The sequence below is a fragment of the Bufo bufo genome, chromosome 5 (assembly GCF_905171765.1).
Source record: "Bufo bufo chromosome 5, aBufBuf1.1, whole genome shotgun sequence".
Classification (NCBI taxonomy): domain Eukaryota; kingdom Metazoa; phylum Chordata; class Amphibia; order Anura; family Bufonidae; genus Bufo; species Bufo bufo.
In genome coordinates this window covers 555,380,729-555,403,687 of record NC_053393.1, presented here as the reverse complement: position 1 = coordinate 555,403,687, position 22,959 = coordinate 555,380,729, and the positions used below count along the sequence as shown (strand labels likewise).

General features: G+C 43.7%; 1 protein-coding gene and 1 long non-coding RNA gene across 17 annotated transcripts in view; one reads left to right on the top strand and one right to left on the bottom strand.

Moving 5' to 3' along the window:
* The window catches only part of LOC121000834 (zinc finger protein 383-like), a 1,218,895-nt gene that overhangs the window by 769,381 nt on the left and 426,555 nt on the right, over positions 1 to 22,959 (top strand). For 13 of the 16 annotated variants that reach the window (XM_040431515.1, XM_040431524.1, XM_040431516.1 and 10 more), the window contains 2 exons: positions 21,251 to 21,355; positions 21,439 to 21,562. The exons of the other annotated variants lie outside the window; for them this stretch is intronic. In XM_040431515.1, coding sequence (XP_040287449.1) covers positions 21,251 to 21,355; positions 21,439 to 21,562 — 229 coding nt within the window. The remainder of the gene's footprint in view (positions 1 to 21,250; positions 21,356 to 21,438; positions 21,563 to 22,959) is intronic. 16 annotated transcript variants of the gene reach the window in all.
* LOC121000886 lies at positions 19,047 to 19,486 on the bottom strand. The gene is made up of 3 exons (XR_005778927.1): positions 19,402 to 19,486; positions 19,259 to 19,324; positions 19,047 to 19,166 (listed from the first exon to the last, which is right to left on the bottom strand). It is a non-coding gene; the product is annotated as an uncharacterized LOC121000886 (long non-coding RNA).

The window sequence follows — 22,959 nt, the reverse complement described above, 5'->3', positions numbered from 1 at the left end:
TGGCATGGTTGTTGGTGCCAGACGGGCCGGTCTGAGTATTTCACAATCTGCTCAGTTATTGGGATTTTCACACACAACCATTTCTAGGGTTTACAAAGAATGGACGATATCTGTACAAACAAACATTGTATAAAAACCGGCTTTAATATCGGGATACATTTTTTTTCTCTTTTGATGAAACTAGAGCAAGCCCCTTTATACCACCAGCATGATGTTCTAAAACAGGTAAGCCGGGTCCTTTGTAGCGGAGAGTGATGTGCTCAGTGTCTACATTCTTGAGCGACGGAGCTTGTGAATACCCCGGCAGCCCCAAAATATTCCCCAACTTCACACAAGGCATGAACTTGTATACTGGTGAATTCATTACATAAACGGTTCTGTCAATATCGTTGTATCTTAGACGCAGTTGATTGGGAGGTATTTTTATAGATTCAAGTTTGCTATTAATGGCTTTGATGAGGTCGTGCATATGGCAGTAACAACCCGATTTAACAAAAAGCTCGCTGATCGGCTCGTCGCGCTGCGCGACGTAGAATACACCATCTCCGGGGCCAAAGGTTTCCCACGTATGTGGATACTGAATCTCCACTAAAGCCACTTCGTAAGGGCCGCGAAGATGGACCGCTTTTGCTAACTTAGTGGTGTAATCGGCGATGCTGTTTTCGGGATAAAGTTTGGCGGATGCGTTGCAGGGCAGCGTGATAAAAAATGATCCGTCCTCCATAGTTTACAGACTCATCAACTGTTTTTCAGGCACCCAAGAGTTAAACTTGTCAGGGTATCCTATCCACTTTACAAAACACAACGTTTTACCCCGAACTTTCTTCTTTTTCAGTATTTTTTTCTATCCTGTAAACTTGTAGCTTGTCGAGAGTTACTTTTTGGACTTCCTCCGGGTAGAACGAGCCTTCAATGAACTCATCGGACAGGTCTTTCAACTTATAAAGGGGTCTGAGGCCCCTAGTGTTTACAGCGTGAATTTTAAATATCTCGTCCGTATAGGTTTGTTCATACACCTTTGTAAAAACCCCCTTATAGCGCACAATTCTGACGTGATCACCTATATTTAATACCGGTTTAACTTTTTTAATAGTATCGCAATACCCGTAGATATTTTTCCAAACGGCTAAAGAGTTCTCTTTTGTCACATCGACGGGGCGCCGCCTTATAGTTCTGTGGTATGTGCGGTTATAACTATACACCAGGTCTTGTAACTTGTCGATGTACCTGTACGTGTTTTGTTCTCTAAGATAGCGCCACATTTTAGTTTTCTGCGTTCTATTAAAACGTTCGACCAAAGCTGCCTTAACAGCATTTGTAGTTAAAAAATGATGTATTTTATAGGTTTCACAAAGACGCCTCATAGGTTTGTTTATAAACTCACGGCCCCGATCAGTCTGGAGCTTTCTGGGGGTTCGACCGCTTAACTTAAATATCTGCTCAAAAGCGGAAGCCACTGTAGCGGCGGACTTATTTGAAAGGCCCGACACCCAGGCATATTTAGATAAGAATATCAACGACCGTCAGCAGGTATTTTACACCATTATTTTCTTTAGAAAAATCCATCATCGACACAAGATCTGCCTGCCATTGAGCATCTACAGTGGGGGAAATAATTATTTGACCCCTCACTGATTTTGTAAGTTTGTCCAATGACAAAGAAATGAAAAGTCTCAGAACAGTATCATTTCAATGGTAGGTTTATTGTAACAGTGGCAGATAGCACATCAAAAGGAAAATCTAAAAAATAACTTTAAATAAAAGATAGCAACTGATTTGCATTTCATTGAGTGAAATAAGTATTTGAACCCCTACCAACCATTAAGAGTTCTGGCTCCCACAGAGTGGTTAGACACTTCTACTCAATTAGTCACCCTCATTAACCACCTCAGCCCCCAGTGCTTAAACACCCTGAAAGACCAGGCCACTTTTTACACTTCTGACCTACACTACTTTCACCATTTATTGCTCGGTCATGCAACTTACCACCCAAATGAATTTTACCTCCTTTTCTTCTCACTAATAGAGCTTTCATTTGGTGGTATTTCATTGCTGCTGACATTTTTACTTTTTTTGTTATTAATCGAAATTTAACGATTTTTTTGCAAAAAAATGACATTTTTCACTTTCAGTTGTAAAATTTTGCAAAAAAAACGACATCCATATAGAAATTTTGCTCTAAATTTATAGTTCTACATGTCTTTGATAAAAAAAAAATGTTTGGGTAAAAAAAAAATGGTTTGGGTAAAAGTTATAGCGTTTACAAACTATGGTACAAAAATGTGAATTTCCGCTTTTTGAAGCAGCTCTGACTTTCTGAGCACCTGTCATGTTTCCTGAGGTTCTATAATGCCCAGACAGTACAAACACCCCACAAATGACCCCATTTCTGAAAGTACACACCCTAAGGTATTCACTGATGGGCATAGTGAGTTCATAGAACTTTTTATTTTTTGTCACAAGTTAGCGGAAAATTATGATTTTTTTTTTTTTTTTTTTTCTTACAAAGTCTCATATTCCACTAACTTGTGACAAAAAATAAAAAGTTCTATGAACTCACTATGCCCATCAGCGAATACCTTGGGGTCTCTTCTTTCCAAAATGGGGTCACTTGTGGGGAAGTTATACTGCCCTGGCATTCTAGGGGCCCAAATGTGTGGTAAAGAGTTTGAAATCAAATTCTGTAAAAAATGACCAGTGAAATCCGAAAGGTGCTCTTTGGAATATGGGCCCCTTTGCCCACCTAGGCTGCAAAAAAGTGTCACACATCTGGTATCTCCGTACTCAGGAGAAGGTGGGGAATGTGTTTTGGGGTGTCTTTTTATATATACCCATGCTGGGTGAGAGAAATATCTTGGCAAAAGACAACTTTTCCCATTTTTTTATACAAAGTTGTCATTTGACCAAGATATTTATCTCACCCAGCATGGGTATATGTAAAAAGACACCCCAAAACACATTCCTCAACTTCTCCTGAGTACGGGGATACCAGATGTGTGACACTTTTTTGCAGCCTAGGTGGGCAAAGGGGCCCATATTCCAAAGAGCACCTTTCGGATTTCACTCCTCATTTTTTCCTGAATTTGATTTCAACTCCTTACCACACATTTGGGCCCCTAGAATACCAGGGCAGTATAACTACCCCACAAGTGACCCCATTTTGGAAAGAAGACACCCCAAGGTATTCCGTGAGGGGCATGGCGAGTTCCTAGAATTTTTTATTTTTTGTCACAAGTTAGTGGAAAATGATGATTTATTTTTTTATTTTTTTTTTCATACAAAGTCTCATATTCCACAAACTTGTGACAAAAAATAAAAACTTCCATGAACTCACTATGCCCATCAGCGAATACCTTGGGGTCTCTTCTTTCCAAAATGGGGTCACTTGTGGGGTAGTTATACTGCCCTGGCATTCTAGGGGCCCAAATGTGTGGTAAGTAGGTAAATGACCTGTGAAATCCGAAAGGTGCTCTTTGGAATGTGGGCCCCTTTGCCCACCTAGGCTGCAAAAAAGTGTCACACATCTGGTATCTCTGTATTCAGGAGAAGTTGAGGAATGTGTTTTGGGGTGTCTTTTTACATATACCCATGCTGGGTGAGATAAATATCTTGGTCAAATGCCAACTTTGTATAAAAAAATGGGAAAAGTTGTCTTTTGCCAAGATATTTCTCTCACCCAGCATGGGTATATGTAAAATGACACCCCAAAACACATTCCCCAACTTCTCCCGATTACGGAGATACCAGATGTGTGACACTTTTTTGCAGCCTAGGTGGGCAAAGGGGCCCATATTCAAAAGAGCACCTTTCGGATTTCACAGGTCATTTTTTACAGAATTTGATTTCAAACTCCTTACCACACATTTGGGCCCCTAGAATGCCAGGGCAGTATAACTACCCCACAAGTGACCCCATTTTGGAAAGAAGAGACCCCAAGGTATTCGCTGATGGGCATAGTGAGTTCATGGAACTTTTTATTTTTTGTCACAAGTTAGTGGAATATGAGACTTTGTATGAAAAAAAAAAAAAAAAAAAAAATCATCATTTTCCACTAACTTGTGACAAAAAATAAAAAATTCTAGGAACTCGCCATGCCCCTCACGGAATACCTTGGGGTGTCTTCTTTCCAAAATGGGGTCACTTGTGGGGTAGTTATACTGCCCTGGCATTTTCCAGGGGCCCTAATGTGTGGTAAGTAGGTAAATGACCTGTGAAATCCTAAAGGTGCTCTTTGGAATATGGGCCCCTTTGCCCACCTAGGCTGCAAAAAAGTGTCACACATCTGGTATCTCCGTAATCGGGAGAAGTTGGGGAATGTGTTTTGGGGTGTCATTTTACATATACCCATGCTGGGTGAGAGAAATATCTTGGCAAAAGACAACTTTTCCCATTTTTTTATACAAAGTTGGCATTTGACCAAGATATTTCTCTCACCCAGCATGGGTATATGTAAAATGACACCCCAAAACACATTCCCCAACTTCTCCTGAGTACGGCGATACCAGATGTGTGACACTTTTTTGCAGCCTAGATGCGCAAAGGTGCCCAAATTCCTTTTAGGAGGGCATTTTTAGACATTTGGATACCAGACTTCTTCTCACGCTTTGGGGCCCCTAGAATGCCAGAGCAGTATAAATACCCCACATGTGACCCCATTTTGGAAAGAAGACACCCCAAGGTATTCAATGAGGGGCATGGCGAGTTCATAGAAATTTTTTTTTTTTGGCACAAGTTAGCGGAAATTGATATTTTTAATTTTTTTCTCACAAAGTCTCCCGTTCCGCTAACTTGGGACAAAAATTTCAATCTTTCATGGACTCAATATGCCCCTCACGGAATACCTGGGGGTGTCTTCTTTCCGAAATGGGGTCACATGTGGGGTATTTATACTGCCCTGGCATTCTAGGGGCCCTAAAGCGTGAGAAGAAGTCTGGAATATAAATGTCTAAAAAATTTTACGCATTTGGATTCCGTGAGGGGTATGGTTAGTTCATGTGAGATTTTATTTTTTGACACAAGTTAGTGGAATATGAGACTTTGTAAGAAAAAAAAAAAAAAATTCTGCTAACTTGGGCCAAAAAAATATCTGAATGGAGCCTTACAGAGGGGTGATCAATGACAGGGGGGTGATCAATGACAGGGGGGGTGATCAATGACAGGGGGGTTGATCAATGACAGGGGGGTGATCAGGGAGTCTATATGGGGTGATCACCACAGTCATTGATCACGCCCCTGTAAGGCTTCATTCAGACGTCCGGATGCGTTTTGCGGATCCGATCCATCTATCAGTGCATCCGTAAAAATCATGCGGACATCTGAATGGAGCTTTACAGGGGGGTAATCAATGACAGGGGGGTGATCAGGGAGTCTATATGGGGTGATCACCACAGTCATTGATCACTCCCCTGTAAGGCTTCATTCAGACGTCCGGATGCGTTTTGCGGATCCGATCCATCTATCAGTGGATCCGTAAAAATCATGCGGACATCTGAATGGAGCTTTACAGGGGGGTGATCAATGACAGGGGGGTGATCAATGACAGGGGGGTGATCAGGGAGTCTATATGGGGTGATCACCACAGTCATTGATCATGCCCCTGTAAGGCTTCATTCAGACGTCCGGATGCGTTTTGCGGATCGGATCCATCTATCAGTGCATCCGTAAAAATCATGCGGACATCTGAATGGAGCTTTACAGGGGGGTGATCAGGGAGTCTATATGGGGTGATCACCACAGTCATTGATCATGCCCCTGTAAGGCTTCATTCAGACGTCCGGATGCGTTTTGCGGATCGGATCCATCTATCAGTGCATCCGTAAAAATCATGCGGACATCTGAATGGAGCTTTACAGGGGGTTGATCAATGACAGGGGTGTAATCAATGACAGGGGGGGTGATCAGGGAGTCTATATGGGGTGATAACCACAGTCATTGATCACGCCCCTGTAAGGCTTCATTCAGACGTCCGGATGCGTTTTGCGGATCGGATCCATCTATCAGTGCATCCGTAAAAATCATGCGGACATCTGAATGGAGCTTTACAGGGGGTTGATCAATGACAGGGGGGGTGATCAGGGAGTCTATATGGGGTGATAACCACAGTCATTGATCACGCCCCTGTAAGGCTTCATTCAGACGTCCGGATGCGTTTTGCGGATCCGATCCATCTATCAGTGGATCCGTAAAAATCATGCGGACATCTGAATGGAGCTTTACAGGGGGGTAATCAATGACAGGGGGGTGATCAATGACAGGGGGGTGATCAGGGAGTCTATATGGGGTGATCAGGGGTGATCAGGGGCTAATAAGGGGTTAATAAGTGACGGGGGGGGGGGTGTAGTGTAGTGTAGTGGTGCTTGGTGGGACTTTACTGAGCTACCTGTGTCCTCTGGTGGTCGATCCAAACAAATGGGACCACCAGAGGACCAGGTAGCAGGTATATTAGACGCTGTTATCAAAACAGCGTCTAATATACCTGTTAGGGGTTAAAAAAAACACATCTCCAGCCTGCCAGCGAACGATCGCCGCTGGCAGGCTGGAGATCCACTCGCTTACCTTCCGATCCTGTGAACGCGCGCGCCTGTGTGCGCGCGTTCACAGGAAATCTCGCCCATCGCGAGATGACGCATATATGCGTGACTCTGCGCAGGGCTGCCACCTCCGGAACGCGATCCTGCGTTAGGCGGTCCGGAGGTGGTTAAGGACACCTGTCTTAACTAGTCACCTGTATAAAAGACACCTGTCCACAGAATCAATCAATCAAGCAGACTCCAAACTCTCCAACATGGGAAAGACCAAAGAGCTGTCCAAGGATGTCAGAGACAAAATTGTAGACCTGCACAAGGCTGGAATGGGCTACAAAACCATTAGCAAGAAGCTGGGAGAGAAGGTGACAACTGTTGGTGCGATTGTTCGAAAATGGAAGGAGCACAAAATGACCATCAATCGACCTCGCTCTGGGGCTCCACGCAAGATCTCACCTCGTGGGGTGTCAATGGTTCTGAGAAAGGTGAAAAAGCATCCTAGAACTACACGGGAGGAGTTAGTTAATGACCTCAAATTAGCAGGGACCACAGTCACCAAGAAAACCATTGGAAACACATTACACCGCAATGGATTAAAATCCTGCAGGGCTCGCAAGGTCCCCCTGCTCAGGAAGGCACATGTGCAGGCCCGTCTGAAGTTTGCCAATGAACACCTGAATGATTCAGAGAGTGACTGGGAGAAGGTGCTGTGGTCTGATGAGACCAAAATAGAGCTCTTTGGCATTAACTCAACTCGCTGTGTTTGGAGGAAGAAAAATGCTGCCTATGACCCCCAAAACACCGTCCCCACCGTCAAGCATGGGGGTGGAAACATTTTGCTTTGGGGGTGTTTTTCTGCTAAGGGCACAGGACAACTTATTCGCATAAACGGGAAAATGGACGGAGCCATGTATCGTGAAATCCTGAGCGACAACCTCCTTCCCTCTGCCAGGAAACTGAAAATGGGTCGTGGATGGGTGTTCCAGCACGACAATGACCCAAAACATACAGCAAAGGCAACAAAGGAGTGGCTCAAGAAGAAGCACATTAAGGTCATGGAGTGGCCTAGTCAGTCTCCGGACCTTAATCCAATCGAAAACCTATGGAGGGAGCTCAAGCTCAGAGTTGCACAGAGACAGCCTCGAAACCTTAGGGATTTAGAGATGATCTGCAAAGAGGAGTGGACCAACATTCCTCCTAAAATGTGCGCAAACTTGGTCATCAATTACAAGAAACGTTTGACCTCTGTGCTTGCAAACAAGGGTTTTTCCACCAAGTATTAAGTCTTTTTTTGTTAGAGGGTTCAAATACTTATTTCACTCAATGAAATGCAAATCAGTTGCTATCTTTTATTTAAAGTTATTTTTTCGATTTTCCTTTTGATGTGCTATCTGCCACTGTTACAATAAACCTACCATTGAAATGATACTGTTCTGAGACTTTTCATTTCTTTGTCATTGGACAAACTTACAAAATAGTGAGGGGTCAAATAATTATTTCCCCCACTGTATATCAGACACCATAACCTTGTTTCTTGTAAAGGTTTTTTTAACAGGTTTGTACAATGTGTAAGTATCCTCGTTGCTCAACCAGTTTTTTTACAGTATTTTCTTATTCCAAATTTCCGGACTTCTCTAGATAAGGATTCAACTCCCCATAAGAGCCGACAGCTTTTGGCGTGTAGTACTGTTTTCGCAATGTTTTGCTATTTGCAGGCATTTTAGCAGTGTTTTAAACAGCGTCTACTCAACAACGTGTCCTAACTGTTTATACAATTTTAAATAATCAAGCTATTATATTTATTGTAAAAAGAAAAAACAGAATACACTTTATTTTAAAACTGTTTATGTATAGTAAATAAAACATTATAAGACATTACACACAAATAAATTTTATATACATGCAAAGTAAAAATGTATGTAAAACAAATAAAAACATTATAAGATGTTTAATACAAAGAAAGTTTATATACAATCGCCAAAGTAAGAAAATTTACAACGTTAACCAAGCAGCTTGCAACAAAGGCGGGAGCCTCTTTTTAGGTAGTAATGAGCCACGCGTCGACACCGTAGGCGATGTTAATAACACCTGCGGTGTAAAAGGGCGTCGAGCCTCGTAAAAGGGCGTCGAGCCTCGTCAAAGGGCTCACTCAGCGCCCGCTTTTTCAAGTTATCGAAAAGTTCTCTTGTTCTTGTATTACCGATAACCGTTGACGGTTCAGCTGTGCAATAGTCTCCATAAAATAGTCCCAACCGTGAGGTTTAATCTTGGGCACCCCATGACTCTGGGTAGCTGTTCGAATCAGGTCAATAATGTTGGAACCGGGTACAGTTTGTTCTTTGTAAATGAATTCACCCATAGCGTTCCAGTACGGCTTATCACCCGAGTGGTACAGTTTACTTAACAATAGTTCTGCATTTTTTCTATACCGTGTATTAATACTGTCAAGTATCTCGTTAGTATCTGTGCTGATTGAGGTTGCATTTGACAATTGTTGTTGATCGTTTTGCGGCTGTGTAATCAGGGTTATACCCGACATTTCTTTACCGGACTGTTTGTTGAGCATTAAGTACCTCTGTAACACGGCTGTGTATCTCCTAATTTTTTCATCATCTGAAAGGTCATTTCCGTGTAGTATTTCGCTAATCTCATCATCTAATCCAGGGGTCCTCAAACTTTTTAAACCGGGGGCCACTTCACTGTCCCTCAAACCATTGGAGGGCCGGACTATATTTTTTAAAGGGGTATTCCCATCTTGGACAATAGGGGAATATCGTTAGGTGCAGGTCCCACCGCTGGGACCCGCACCTATATAGAGAACGGAGCCCCGAAAGTGAATGGGAGTGTACTGCGCATGCACTGCCCATGCTCCCATTAATTTCTATGAGGCTGGCGGAAATAGCCTATTTTCGGCAGCCCCATAGAAATGAATGGACGGCGGCTGCTTATGCGCAATGCGCCCTCCTTCGCTTTCGGGGCTCCGTTCTCTATATCAGTGCGGGTCTTTTCTATGCAGACCAGCTCAGTCCCTGATGGGGTTCTGTTATATCTCCCTATATAACGGGCCAAATTGATACATCCTAAATCCGAACACTGAAAAGGAAACGCAATCAGTAATCTATTTTACACTTAAATTGACGTTCTGGTTTGGAATGGCTATATAAGCAGGAAGATCCTTTCCATGGGACAACCATGACACTAAAATAGGATCTTCCTGCTTATATAGCCATTCCAAACCAGAACCCCCACTTACAGGCCTCTGCCCCCGATGTGGACAGTTACCTCTTGCAGGCTTTTCTATGCAGACCAGATCAGTGCCTGACGGGGTTCTCCCTATATAACGGACGGGGTTCTCCCCATATAACGGACGGGGTTCTCCCTATATAACGGACGGGGTTCTCCCTATATAACGGGCCTGAAAGGAAATGCGTATATAAGTAGGATGCTATTTTATTATCATGGTTGCCCCATGGAAAGAAAACTGGCAGTTGGCTGGATTGGCATGCTCTCAATTGTTTCCCAAAGAGACTTGGATAATGAAATATCAGGCTGCAAGTCTGCATTTCAATAGGTCAGATTCTGACTGGCACCCTGATATTTCATTATCCAAGTGTCACTCTGACTGATCTGTTGACAGTCTCTTTGAGTATGAAATGAGAGCATGCCAACCCAGCTAACTGCCCATTTTCCCACTGTCACAGTGGCCACCATTTTCATTTGCCCCACAGACAAGTGGCCGCCATTTTAATGTCCCCCGCATCGGCCCCGCCACCCCCCCATTGTAAAAAAAGCCCACCACACACTGCCACACTGACGCACCCACAGTTGTTCCGGCTGTTCTTCTCTCTGCTCCGGGCGGTGATGTGAGAAGCTGGTGGGCGGCGGCGGCGCTAACTCCCTGCGTCGCCTGAGAGGAGGCGCGTGACGTCAGTGAGCAGTCACGTACCGCCGGAGCAGAGCTGACATCGGAGGGAGGGAGCAGATGCGCGTAGGCCTAATGTTAACTGTTAAAGACCCGGCGGGCCGGATCAGAGTCCTCGGCGGGCCGCATGTGGCCCGCGGGCCGTAGTTTGAGGACCCTTGATCTAATCGATGTATGGCGGTTTGGCGTATATCTGCTGCATCTACGGATGTTTTTTTAAGCCTGTCCATTTCATTTTTGGAAACCAGGAACATTTTCTCTGCATACTGCATTATGAACCACCGGCTGTACTAGCTATCAGGCTAGTGATTAAAGGTATTGCAAAGCTCCTATAAAACCGCCGCTCTGGTTCACAATGCGCTTCTTGCCTTTAATGGAGTACTTTTTATCGCTTAATTTCTTTATAGCCCTTCGCCATTTTTTCAATATATTTTTAAGAGGGATCTTTCCTTTAAGGATATTGAGCGCGATCTCTCCAATAGCCGATATCAAATCATTACTGGCGTTACGTAATATTGATTTTCGGGCCTTCAGATTTGTTTTGACTAAGGCCTCATGCACACGACCGTTGTGTGCATCCGTGGCCGTTGTGCCGTTTTCCGTCTTTTTTCGCGGACCCATTGACTTTCAATGGGTCCGTGGAAAAATCTGAAAATGCACCATTTTGCAGCCGAGACCGTGATCCGTGTATCCTGTCCTGTATTTTTTTGACGGACAACGGTTCACGGACCCATTCAAGTCAATGGTTCCGTGAAAGAACACGGATGTTTCGGCCGGGAGCTCCTCCTACTGGTAAGTGACAGGTCATGTCACTTACCAGTAGGAGGAGCTCCCGGCCGGACGCAGAAATCGCAGCTCGCAGGTAAGTATAATGGTTCTACAAATTGCTAAGTAACCATGGCAACCGGGACTGCAGTAGCGTCCTGGTTGCCATGGTTACCGATCGGAGCCCCAGCGATTAAACTGGGACTCCGATCGGTACTCTCCGCTGCCACCAATGATAGGGGGGAGATTTTAATTAGGAGGGGGAGGGAGGGGAGAAGGCCCACTGGCCACCAACAAGTTAACTACAGGGGAGGGAGGGGGGGCCCACTGGCCACCAACGAGTTAACTACAGGGGAGGGGGGCCCACTGGCCACCAACGAGTTAACTACAGGGGAGGGAGGGGGGCCCACTGGCCACCAATGTGTTAACTACAGGGGGGGGGGCTGCCCCCTGCTGCCTGGCAGCACCTGCCAGGCAGCAGGGGGCAGTCATGTACACAGTTCTTTTAGTATATTCTAACCTGAAGCGTCCCCATCACCATGGGAACGCCTCTGTGTTAGAATATACTGTCGGATTTGAGTTTCACGATGTAACTCAAATCCGACGGTATATTCTAACATAGAGGCGTTCCCATGGTGATGGGAACGCTTCAAGTTAAAATATACCATCGGATTGGAGAAAACTCCGATCCTATGGTATATTAACTCCTGACTTTACATTGAAAGTCAATGGGGGACGGATCCGTTTGAAATTGCACCATATTGTGTCAACGTCAAACGGATCAGTCCCCATTGACTTGCATTGTAATTCAGGACGGATCCGTTTGGCTCCGCACGGCCAGGCGGACACCAAAACGACTGTTTTTTCATGTCCGTGGATCCTCCAAAAATCAAGGAAGACCCACGGATGAAAAAACGGTCACAGTCCACGGACCAACGGACCCAATTTTTGCGGACCGTAAAAAAAAAACGGTCTCGTGCATGAGGCCTAATGCTTTTAAAAGATCCCAATTGCGCCGGATCCTGTTCGACATCCTTACAGCACCAGCGCCGCTATCAAAAATAACCGTAAAGATGTGTGATACCTCATTTTAGAGCTTCTTTTTGCACACATAAGCCACCGGCAGATCTGGTGGGAACAGACCGGTTCTGAGTCGTAGGTCCACAGGCGTGTCAGATCTTAAATCTACAAGTAAATAGAGTAAGGCTTGTGTGTAGCATCTTCAAAAGTAGGGGTGCACCGAAATGAAAATTCTGGTCCGAAACCGAAACCGAAAATTCAGGATGCCCTTGACCGAAAACCGAAACCGAAACCGAAACTGCCTTTTTGCCCAAATACTTTTAAAATACTTTTTTTTTAATGATTTTATTAATAATTCTTTTTCATGAATGAAATTCATCTGTGGGTGGCGCTGTTATGGAGAGGGGGATCTGTGGGTGGCGCTGTTATGGAGAGGGGGATCTGTGGGTGGCTCTGTTATGGAGAGGGGGATCTGTGGGTGGCGCTGTTATGGAGAGGGGGATCTGTGGGTGGCGCCGTTATGGAGAGGGGGATCTGTGGGTGGCGCCGTTATGGAGAGGGGGATCTGTGGGTGGCGCCGTTATGGAGAGGGGGATCTGTGGGTGGCGCCGTTATGGAGAGGGGGATCTGTGGGTGGCGCCGTTATGGAGAGGGGGATCTGTGGGTGGCGCCGTTATGGAGAGGGGGATCTGTGGGTGGCGCCGTTATGGAGAGGGGGATCTGTGGGTGGCGCTGTTATGGAGAGGGGGATCTGTGGGTGGCGCTGTTATGGAGAGGGGGATCTGTGGGTGGCGCTGTTATGGAGAGGGGGATCTGTGGGTGGCGCTGTTATGGAGAGGGGGATCTGTGGGTGGCGCTGTTATGGAGAGGGGGATCTGTGGGTGGCGCTGTTATGGAGAGGGGGATCTGTGGGTGGCGCTGTTATGGAGAGGGGGATCTGTGGGTGGCGCTGTTATGGAGAGGGGGATCTGTGCACTGTTATGGGCATAACAGTGCACAGATCCCTTTCCCCATAACAGTGCACAGATCCCTTTCCCCATAACAGTGCACAGATCCCCCCTCCCCATAGCAGTGCACAGATCCCCCCTCCCCATAGCAGTGCACAGATCCCCCCCTCCCCATAGCAGTGCACAGATCCCCCCTCCCCATAGCAGTTCCATAGACCGATCCCCCCTACCCATAACAGCCCCGGCCCTGCTGCTCACAGCATCTTTATTTTACCTTACAATCGTGAGGCTCCAGTAACTAACAACTCTGCAGGCAGAGCGGAGGGCGGCGTAACGTCACTTACTCACGTGACGCACCTGCTCCGCCCACTTTATGAATGAAGGAGGCGGAGCAGGCGCGTCACGTGAGTAAGTGACGTTACGCCGGCCTCCGCTCTGCCTGCAGAGTTGTTAGTTACTGGAGCCTCACGATTGTAAGGTAAAATAAAGATGCAGTGACAAAGTAAACCGCCCGCCCGGCGCCCGCCCGCAGATGGTGGGTGACAAATCCCACACCCCATATTTTCGGCCGATATGTAACAATATCGGCCGAAGTGGATTAGGTGCATTTTCGGCCGATATTTTCGGCTGCCGAAATTTCGGTGCACCCCTATTCAAAAGCTTCTAAAAAGAAACGTGTTTTACCGGGGTACATTTGCCGAGCCAACGTAATAACCTGTAATTTATCACGAGGGTTCTTAAAAAGGACCATGTATTTAGTGTTCAAATTTATGGTTCGGCTTTTCTTACCCTGACAAAAACGTTTTGAACGAGATACATAATGCTTAAATTTCTGTGGTGTACGTATTTGGTGAATGCGTTTTGTATTTCAAGATTTTCACAAGCCGCCTCCATAAGATCATCAACAACCGCCAAATTTACCTTGTCCGTTGGAAAAAGATCAGCGTCTGTAAAATTTTGCGGGACCCCCTCGATAAACCTGATATTTGTAAACAAACGGGTTAGTTCATCATACAATTTCTGCCAACATGCGTAAAACCAAATGACATTATCAGGTTTGTGCGACATTAACGTATCCTTGTGCATTAATAAATTTTTAACAAAAAAACTCTTTCCAGAATTTGAGGGTCCTGCTAGAATACACGAAAAAGGGTGTTGAAATTGCGCAGTCATGTTTAATAGCCAAAAGGCAACGTTGTAAAGTCAGCTGTCTCTTTGTGTAGACGCACTTTTGCGTTTTACGTAATGGTCTTGTCTCTATGGTCAAGCGCTTCCTATTTCTGTAAATGCTGTCTTGCTCGATACCTATTGTTTTCTGCGTCTCTGGGTCGGTGTTGTGTGAGTAATCCAACACAAGGTCTTTTAAACTGTCAAAATTAACAAGCTGTGTGTTAGCGACATTGAGTGTTATACCCTTAACCTTCAATACGGTTTTCCCGTTTTTAAGTTTGTAGCCGTAAGTCTTTGGGCCAGCGGATACAAACTCGGTAATGTGGGCGTCGTCGGGTATTTCACCAGTTAGTTCACCGAGAAAATCACCCAAGGGTGGCGTCCATTCAGACCCCTTACTCACGAATATGACGGAGTCTGTGTCGTGATAAAGGCAACGTTCCTGTAGCCTGTCTAGGAGCTTGTATAATTTGAGTCTGGCATAGGCGGTTGTAAAACAGGCTATAAAAATGTTTGTGTTTTTGTTGTGGGTGTAGCGCTCTTTTACATAGTGCCAATTGACTACTGCCGTATCGTCATCGATGAAATTAACCTCGGAGAGGTCGTAGTACGGCACAAAAGCTAATTTGAAAAGTTCGTCAGGGTCCGTGACTATGCTGGTACGTGACAAGTTAGAACGCTGGCCAAACTTACCCCACAAAGAGTTTAGGAACAGTTTTGAAATTTGTCTTTTTGCTGGGTTTACAGCTATCTTATCAGAGCGCAAGCAGACATGTTCTTTTTTTTAAAATGCCGCGATGTAAGCAGTTTTTTCAGAATCCGTTTTACACCAACTGGGATAACCAGAAGCCTCCTGTTTATCTCTGAGGTGTAATTTGATGTACGGGGCGAACAAATCGTCTGTTGTGTTCGGAAAATGCCAGATCTCGTAGATCACGGCAATCCTGTAACCTTTTTCAACAGCTAAAACTATTTCTATGGTGCACCATGTAACGGTTAGGGACCGCTCAGCGTCTGTGTGGCTGCAAATGTCTTTCTGACAGCTCAAGGCGCATGTGTAACATAGCGGAAACATTAGTTTTTTATTTAGCTTTACAGGCAGGACCGGAAAAAATAAATCTCTGGGCGGGTACACTTTAACTCTGGCAATGCCAAAGTATTTTTTGATGTAGCCAAAATAATCATAAATGATTTTTGGGTGTCCTACAGGGTAAGTCTTAGTTTTATTAACAAAAGGGTACAGACTGGTGAAATCGTAATAATGCACTGTTTCATCGGACTGCACCTTGTGATAAAGTTTAATGGCGTTAGTGCGACCGCCGTAAAGCGCGTCACGAGGATCCAAAGGAGTCGGGAATTTCATTTTAATCAGAAAGTCTTTGACCCCCGAATCGTTTGCAATCATTTCCCGCCACTCGTGTTCCCACAGGACGCGGACCGTAAAGCCTTGTCTCTGTAGTCGGCTTTTCCTGACTAGGAAAGATTGGTATAGCTGCCTGTAGGACGATTTAGTAAGCTCGTTGCTGTCCTGCTTGTTATAGCACACAGGACACCCGTGATAAAAACAGCCCTGAAATTCAAAAGCGGTGTGTTTACCGTTAACAAAAGCATACCCGTCCAAAAAATATTTACCGACCTTTTTTTCACCGCCCTTTAACGCGTGTTGTATAAAAATGCCTTCAGCACGTTCAAGCTACATGAGCCACTGAATAGCGGGTGTTGAAAAGCGTTTCTGGGTCTTGTGGTAATTATCTGCAGGGACAATCGCTATGGTATTTTTGGGTAGAAATTTAAACCGATACATAGCCATGCACACGGATGCCAATGTGATAAGTTGGAGTGGATCAATACATTTAGTGACCGTTCTGTATTTCTTTTCACGTTTAATGTATTGCAGAACTTTTTGTTCCGTCATGGCCACAATCGTCTCCCTGTAACACTCACAAGCCCTTCTCAAAACCTCAACATCCTGCTTACAGTAAGCTTTTAACTCTTTCTGAAAATTAAAGGTGTCATTTTTATGTTTCTCGTACCAATCTGTGAATTCTTTTTTCTCACCAGGCATCATGTATTCGACGCCGTAATACACAGCGGCCGGTAGGGCGCCTATGTAGTTTTGATTTTCTGCCGTGTTGAAAAAATGCGGGAAGTGGCCCTTGGCGCCTGAAAAACCCATAGCCTCGGGCATCTTGCTGAGCTTTATAGGCATGAAATTCAGCGAGTCTATGAACCTAATTTTTAAGTCCTTCAGGGTAACGCACATTAACTGACCACTAAGTGACAGGTTTCTATGTGTTTCAAAACAAGCCTCTGAACGGCAATACGTTCTACATATCGGGCACCGTGTATTATTAGACTGCTCAACACAATTCAGGCTCTGGCACGCTTTACAAAACTGCATACACCCGTGTCGATATTTATGTTTGTATACAGTGCAACAAACGTCGCAAAAATAATCGAAACTGATAAAGGCTTTTAGATTTTTTTATGCCATAATAATGCTTTTCATGGTGCAATATATAGACGGTCTTTTCTTTAGCTGTGTGGGCTGTGTGATAATAACGCCACTGACCCCTATTGTGGAACAAAATTTTAATTGTGATGTTTAATTTTTTTTCAAATTCAGCAACGTCAGTAAAAGACACCAAATACCCCTCGGGTATTTGTAAGTCTCTATGCAGTTGTTGAGCTTTCTCTAAAAAGGCGACGTCGCTCAAAGCAGCCCCCTCCAAAATAGCGTAAACACTAGCGGCCAGACAGACGTTATTATCGTAATTATTAAAATCTTATAAATGTTTTTTACGATCAATAATCCGACTATACGCGACACCGCCCAAACGTCTTCTGGCCCCACCACGGCGACACCTGACAATGATGACAACTAGTTTAAGTGTATTACCGGCTATGCACTCCGCGTTACTCTGTAAAGCGTTAGCGATATTGTCCAAAAATGTTTCGGCTCCAAATCCATCTCTAGAATACCTATTAGAAAAAATCGAATCAAACGTTTCGCCGCCGTCTAAACGCAATTGTATGAAATCACCCGGATCGGCGTCCCGTAAAACCCTATCTAACAATGTCTGTATAGAAGCGTGTATTGCATCAAGAGCGTCAACAAATGAGCGACTGGCTTCGAGGTTAGCGAATCTGAAGTGTTCCGTGTACATGGTACTATTAAAATTTGCTAAGTCACGCTGTTGATGGTATACACGTTCTAGATAAACGGATCTAACATTTTGTAGTTCAGGGGGTTCGTCTGTAATAGCCGTGTTATAGGTCATGTCGTCATTTTGTGGGTCGCCTGACTGAATACGCTTTGATTGCGTATTTGAAGGTCTATTAGTGTGCGAGTTGTTTGGACGACTGTGCCCCGCTTGCGCGGTCTGCGGTTGCTGATGTGTTTGTCCAGCATTCAGACTAGCCGACGCAACAGTCTTGTTACGACGCCTTTTTTCTCTAGCTATTTTAGAACGTTTAACTGAAAAACAGATTTTTATAGCCTGTTTTAACTTTCTAACCCTAGCACTTACAGTTGTTTTTGCGTTTTTAAAAGGTCGTCCACCTCCACCAGTCATCACTAGTCAGTCTCTGCCTAGCAGCTCTTTTTCAAGAGTGTCAAGATGCGTAATCAGTCGTATGCATTTGTTACGCGTAGCGTGTATTTGTCCCTCAGTATTTTTGTTGGGACTGTTAAACGCTAGAGACGTAGAGTCTTTAACGTAACATTTTAAATGCAACGCCACGCGTGCCATTTTGTCATTACATTTCGCGATATTCCTCAACGCGTTGTACGTCTCTCCACTCCGACAATAACAGGAATGGACAAGAGGCGCGTATCGCTGTTGTAGCAACATACAACAGATAAGCGAACCCCATGTGTCTGGCGTATCAAATGTGATGCACTTTTTACAAGGTATTACATCCTGCGTATTGGGTATTGGTGTTATGTCGCATAAAGCTGTAATATCATTTATTACACTAGTTGGCTCACCACTCTGCAGAACCGGCCGCGGCATTGTTAGAACTCCAGCTATCGGTGTAAACTGTTCCTGATGCTGTTTTGTGGTCGATCGTCGTCTCTCTTTAACGATTCGGGCTTTGTTGCTTTCTTTTCTTTTGGCTGAAATTTAAAGACAAACATTAAGATATAAGTATTAAGAATTTCAAGCTCACTAATTAGATAGGTAATTGATACATAGATATGTAGATAGAAATATAGATAGATAAATAGATAAATTGATATAATTTAGATAGTTGGGGTATTTGGCTGTATGGATACATAGATAGAAATATAGATAGATAACAGATGGATGGAAAGATAGATAAATTGATAGAATTTAGATAGTTGGGGTGTTTGGCTGTATGGATACATAGATAGATAGATAGCTAACAGATAGATGGAAAGATAGATAAATTGATAGCATTTAGATAGTTGGGGTATTTGGCTGTATGGATACATAGATAGATAAATGGATAGATAGATAAATTGATAGCATTTAGATATTTGGGGTATTTGGCTGTATGGATACATAGATAGATAAATGGATAGGTAGATAGATAAATTGATAGATATGTCATTATGACTTTTATTAAAAATTTAAAGACAAGCAGCCCCGCTGTAAGTATTAAGAACATCAAGCGGGTCTAATTAAAACAGAGCGCCGTGTAATATTAACTCACGGGCATCAGGACAGCGGATAATCGGCATTGCGGGATTCTCAGACAGCCAACTGTCGCGGGCGTTGGTGACCGACTCTGGTGGTTCGGGGAATGAAACTGTTCTGTTGACACTTGCGCTACTACCAGGCAGCTGAAAAACTTTAAATTACAAGGTTTGATTAAACACCATTGTTTATACACGCTTAAAAGTTATAGACATTGTTTTTGAGCGGCTGTAGAGGGCGCCTTACCCGTTGTGTTAGATTTCTTTGATACCGCTTTGGAGACCCCGGTCGTGGCCATTTTTCTTTTCAGCGCTGCATTTAAAAAAAAGTATTAGACTTATAGACATTGTTTAAAATATATTACAGCAGCAATGCGTTTTGGTCCTTACGCTCTTTGCCCCGCTTGCGACGCTTTTGTAGGGCATCATCGGAGAGTGTCGCGATGTCATCAATACATGTATACACTTTTCTTTCCAGCGCTGCGTTTTAAAAGTGTATTAGAAATATAGATAATGTTTAAAACGGTCAACATCAAAGAAGTCGATCGAGCCTTACGTGTTCTGTGTTTCATTTCATTTCGCCCTGGGGTTGTGAGATCGATAACTCGCGACGGATCGTTCTCCTTTAGCTCGTCAGAATTGCTGTTGCTAGTAACTTCAATGCTTGAATGTTCTGTATTTTCAGTATGAACGGCTCTGTTCGCAATTCTTAAAATGTCTCGGATTTGATCGTCTGTAATAAACGTGTATGAAATATAACTAGCTCTAAAACTATATACGTAATAAAAGCATAAGATGGTTATACTTACCGACCAGGCAAGGAGATGTCGGATTGTAATCGGGTTTGCTTGAAATGTCAGTATGAGATAGCGCCATACTGGGCAACTCGTCTGAAAGCAATAGCGTCCCACCGCCGCTAATGTACGAATCATAGAAATCATCGGCCGCGATAAGCAGCTGCGCATCGGGTATAATGTCATCTCCCCATAAATTTTGGTAAGAATTTATCTAAACGAAATGTATATTGTTAGTTAAAATATAGCCACATTTGTAGGACCGCTTTTAAGCCCTATAAATAAGCACAGTTACATAGATACAGATAACATAAGTCATATTCAGTAAATAGTGAAAGATATTGTTAGTTAAAATATAGCAACATTTGTAGGCGGTAAAAGACATTTAGTTATAACAGCATTACACCCTATAAATAAGCACCGTTACATAGATACAGATAACATAAGTCATATGCATGAGTCATATTCAAAAATAGTGAAAGATTTAAAAGCATAACAGACAAATGGTGCTTACCTTTTTAAGTGTCTTTATGTCCTGGGGGCCTATGCCTCTCTGAGCCTAAGTATCTCGGTGCTAGCAATGCAAAGACTGGGACCTGTTTATATAGGCTGTTCATGTTGTAAACTATACCAGGTGGTAGCGATTAGCATATTCATTAGTTGATGTAGCTCGCTTAGTTAGATTATGTTTTATAAGAAATTATATGTTTATAGTGGGTAGCTTTTTATATCAAAAGCTTATCAATGTTCTAAATGGGGTTATCAATAAGATTTTATGAATTTAAATTTATCAACTGTATAAATTGATATAAATTCATATCAAAGTGGTTCGCTTTTATATCAAAATGTTATAAAATTACTAAATTTATTTATAAAGCCGCAATGAAATATTTCCTGGCGACTTTATGAAGTTTATATAAAACTTCTAAGACTATAAGTTATCAAAGCATACAAATACACGACATCGGGCATTACTGTACGATTTATATGTTTATTATAGGCCTGCAAGATTTTTATAAGTAGAATAAAATCAATGACATGAATACAGCCTGTGGAATGTCCAGACGTTTTAATGAGCATGGCCGTAGAAATTCTAAACAGCTGTCACTACCTTGTAGACCAAAGCTTTTGTAGTAAGAGGTCATGACCTATGCATTAGAAACGTCTCGATTACAAGAATACAGCCTGTGACAGGTCTGAGAAAATCTTGATTTTAAGCAATATGCTTTACAGGCATTTGTGAACTGACTGATATTAACAGGAATCTGAGAAGTGATAACGAATATAAACCTAATATCACGCGATATAAAATTAATATCAAGCGATATAAAATTTATATCAAGCGATATAAAAGGGGGCGTGTAAAAGGGGCATGGTACCTGTCACTTTGACGAAACATATACTCTCTTACTACTGACATTTATTATTATGTCTTCAATGAACAGGATTACTCCACGGTGAAGAAGACGTCTAGTAATCTGATACATGAGAAGAACAATGAGAAGATCCTAGAAGTCGTCCACAAGATGATGGAGCTGCTGACTGGAGAGGTGACACCGCCGGGAATGCGGGGACATTATACAGTCACAGCACTGGAGGGGTCTGGGTGATGACGGTGTCATTGTGTTGTCAGGTTCCTATAAGGTGTCAGGATGTCGCTGTCTATTTCTCTATGGAGGAGTGGGAGTATTTAGAAGGACACAAGGGTCTACACAAGGAGGTAAAGATGGAGAAGGACCAGCCCCTCACATCTCCAGGTAACAGACAGGACTAAATACAAATGTCCTGGAATTCTCTGTCTGTAAAGTCTGAGTCCAGTCTCTGTGTCTCCTGCAGAGAGATCTAGTCAGAGGACAACACCAGAGAGATGTCCGCGTCCTCTCCTTCCACAGGACGGTCAGGTAACCGAGATTTTCCCTATTACTGGTCACTGCTGCGTCCAGTGATTGGCTGCAGTGGTCACATTCCCCCATCAATAGGATGTTGATTCCCAGAGTCCCAGTACCTGCGGAGGCGGTCGTGGAGTGATGAAGCCGGCAACCAGCGGTGGGGATCAGGTAAGTATGAACCCATCACAAGTCCGGTCACTCTGAAGGGATCTGTTAAAAAAGGTTAAAGTTGGATGATGACCCCTTTAACGATCTTTTGTGGTCATGTAAAATATTTCTTGCAACTTGTCCGACTGTCCTGTAACTTACAATATTTGCTTCACAGATTTTATATCAGTATGAAGATCTGCGCAATATTAATGCTACAGAGACAGATGTGAGGGGCGATGAGGAATACAAGGAGGAGATTCCTACAGAGACAGATGTGAGGAATACAAGGAGGAGACTCCTACAGAGACGGTTGTGAGGGGCGATGAGGAATACAAGGAGGAGACTCCTACAGAGACAGATGTGAGGGGTGATGACCAGTGTGAGGAGGACAGTCCTACAGATCAGAGCCCAGGTGAGTAGTGACCACTAAATGAAACAGAGACGAGTCTGTAACTGTAATGACCCTGTACTGGACTTCCCCTATAGCAGGCGCCTTCCCCAGGTCCTTACAGTGTCCTCCAGTACTCAGATACCCCCAGGACTTATAGTAGGACCAAACTGTTTAACAGCCGGACCGTCCCATGAAGAATAATACAAAGCACATATCAGATATAGAACTCATCAGTAGATGACTGGACCAAGATGGGGATAGTAATCAGATGGTGGAACAAACGGATGATGGGGGTTATATGGTGAGCGGATGATTGAACATACAATAAGTGACCCTGAATGGAGCCTTCCCTAGATCTGTCCTTAGACGCTGACTCCAATACCATCACTGACCCTCACTGTCCCTACAGACATTCTTATGGAAAAAACAAATCTGTAAAATTGACCCTAAAACAAATAGGAGGACACTAAGGCCTGTTTCGCTCATTCATTAGGTCATCGGCGGCACATTTACACGGGCAGATTGTCGTGAACGAGCGTTCGCAGGTACGGTCGTTCCCGATAATCTGCCCAATAATTGGCTCATGTAAATCCACCATAACCATAAGAACAAAGGTACACTGATGAAGAAAACTAGGAGAGATACTAGAAAATAAAAGGATTACTGGATTGAAAAGCACAGAGCTTACACTATAACCAGCAGCCCCCTGCAGAAACTAGGAATA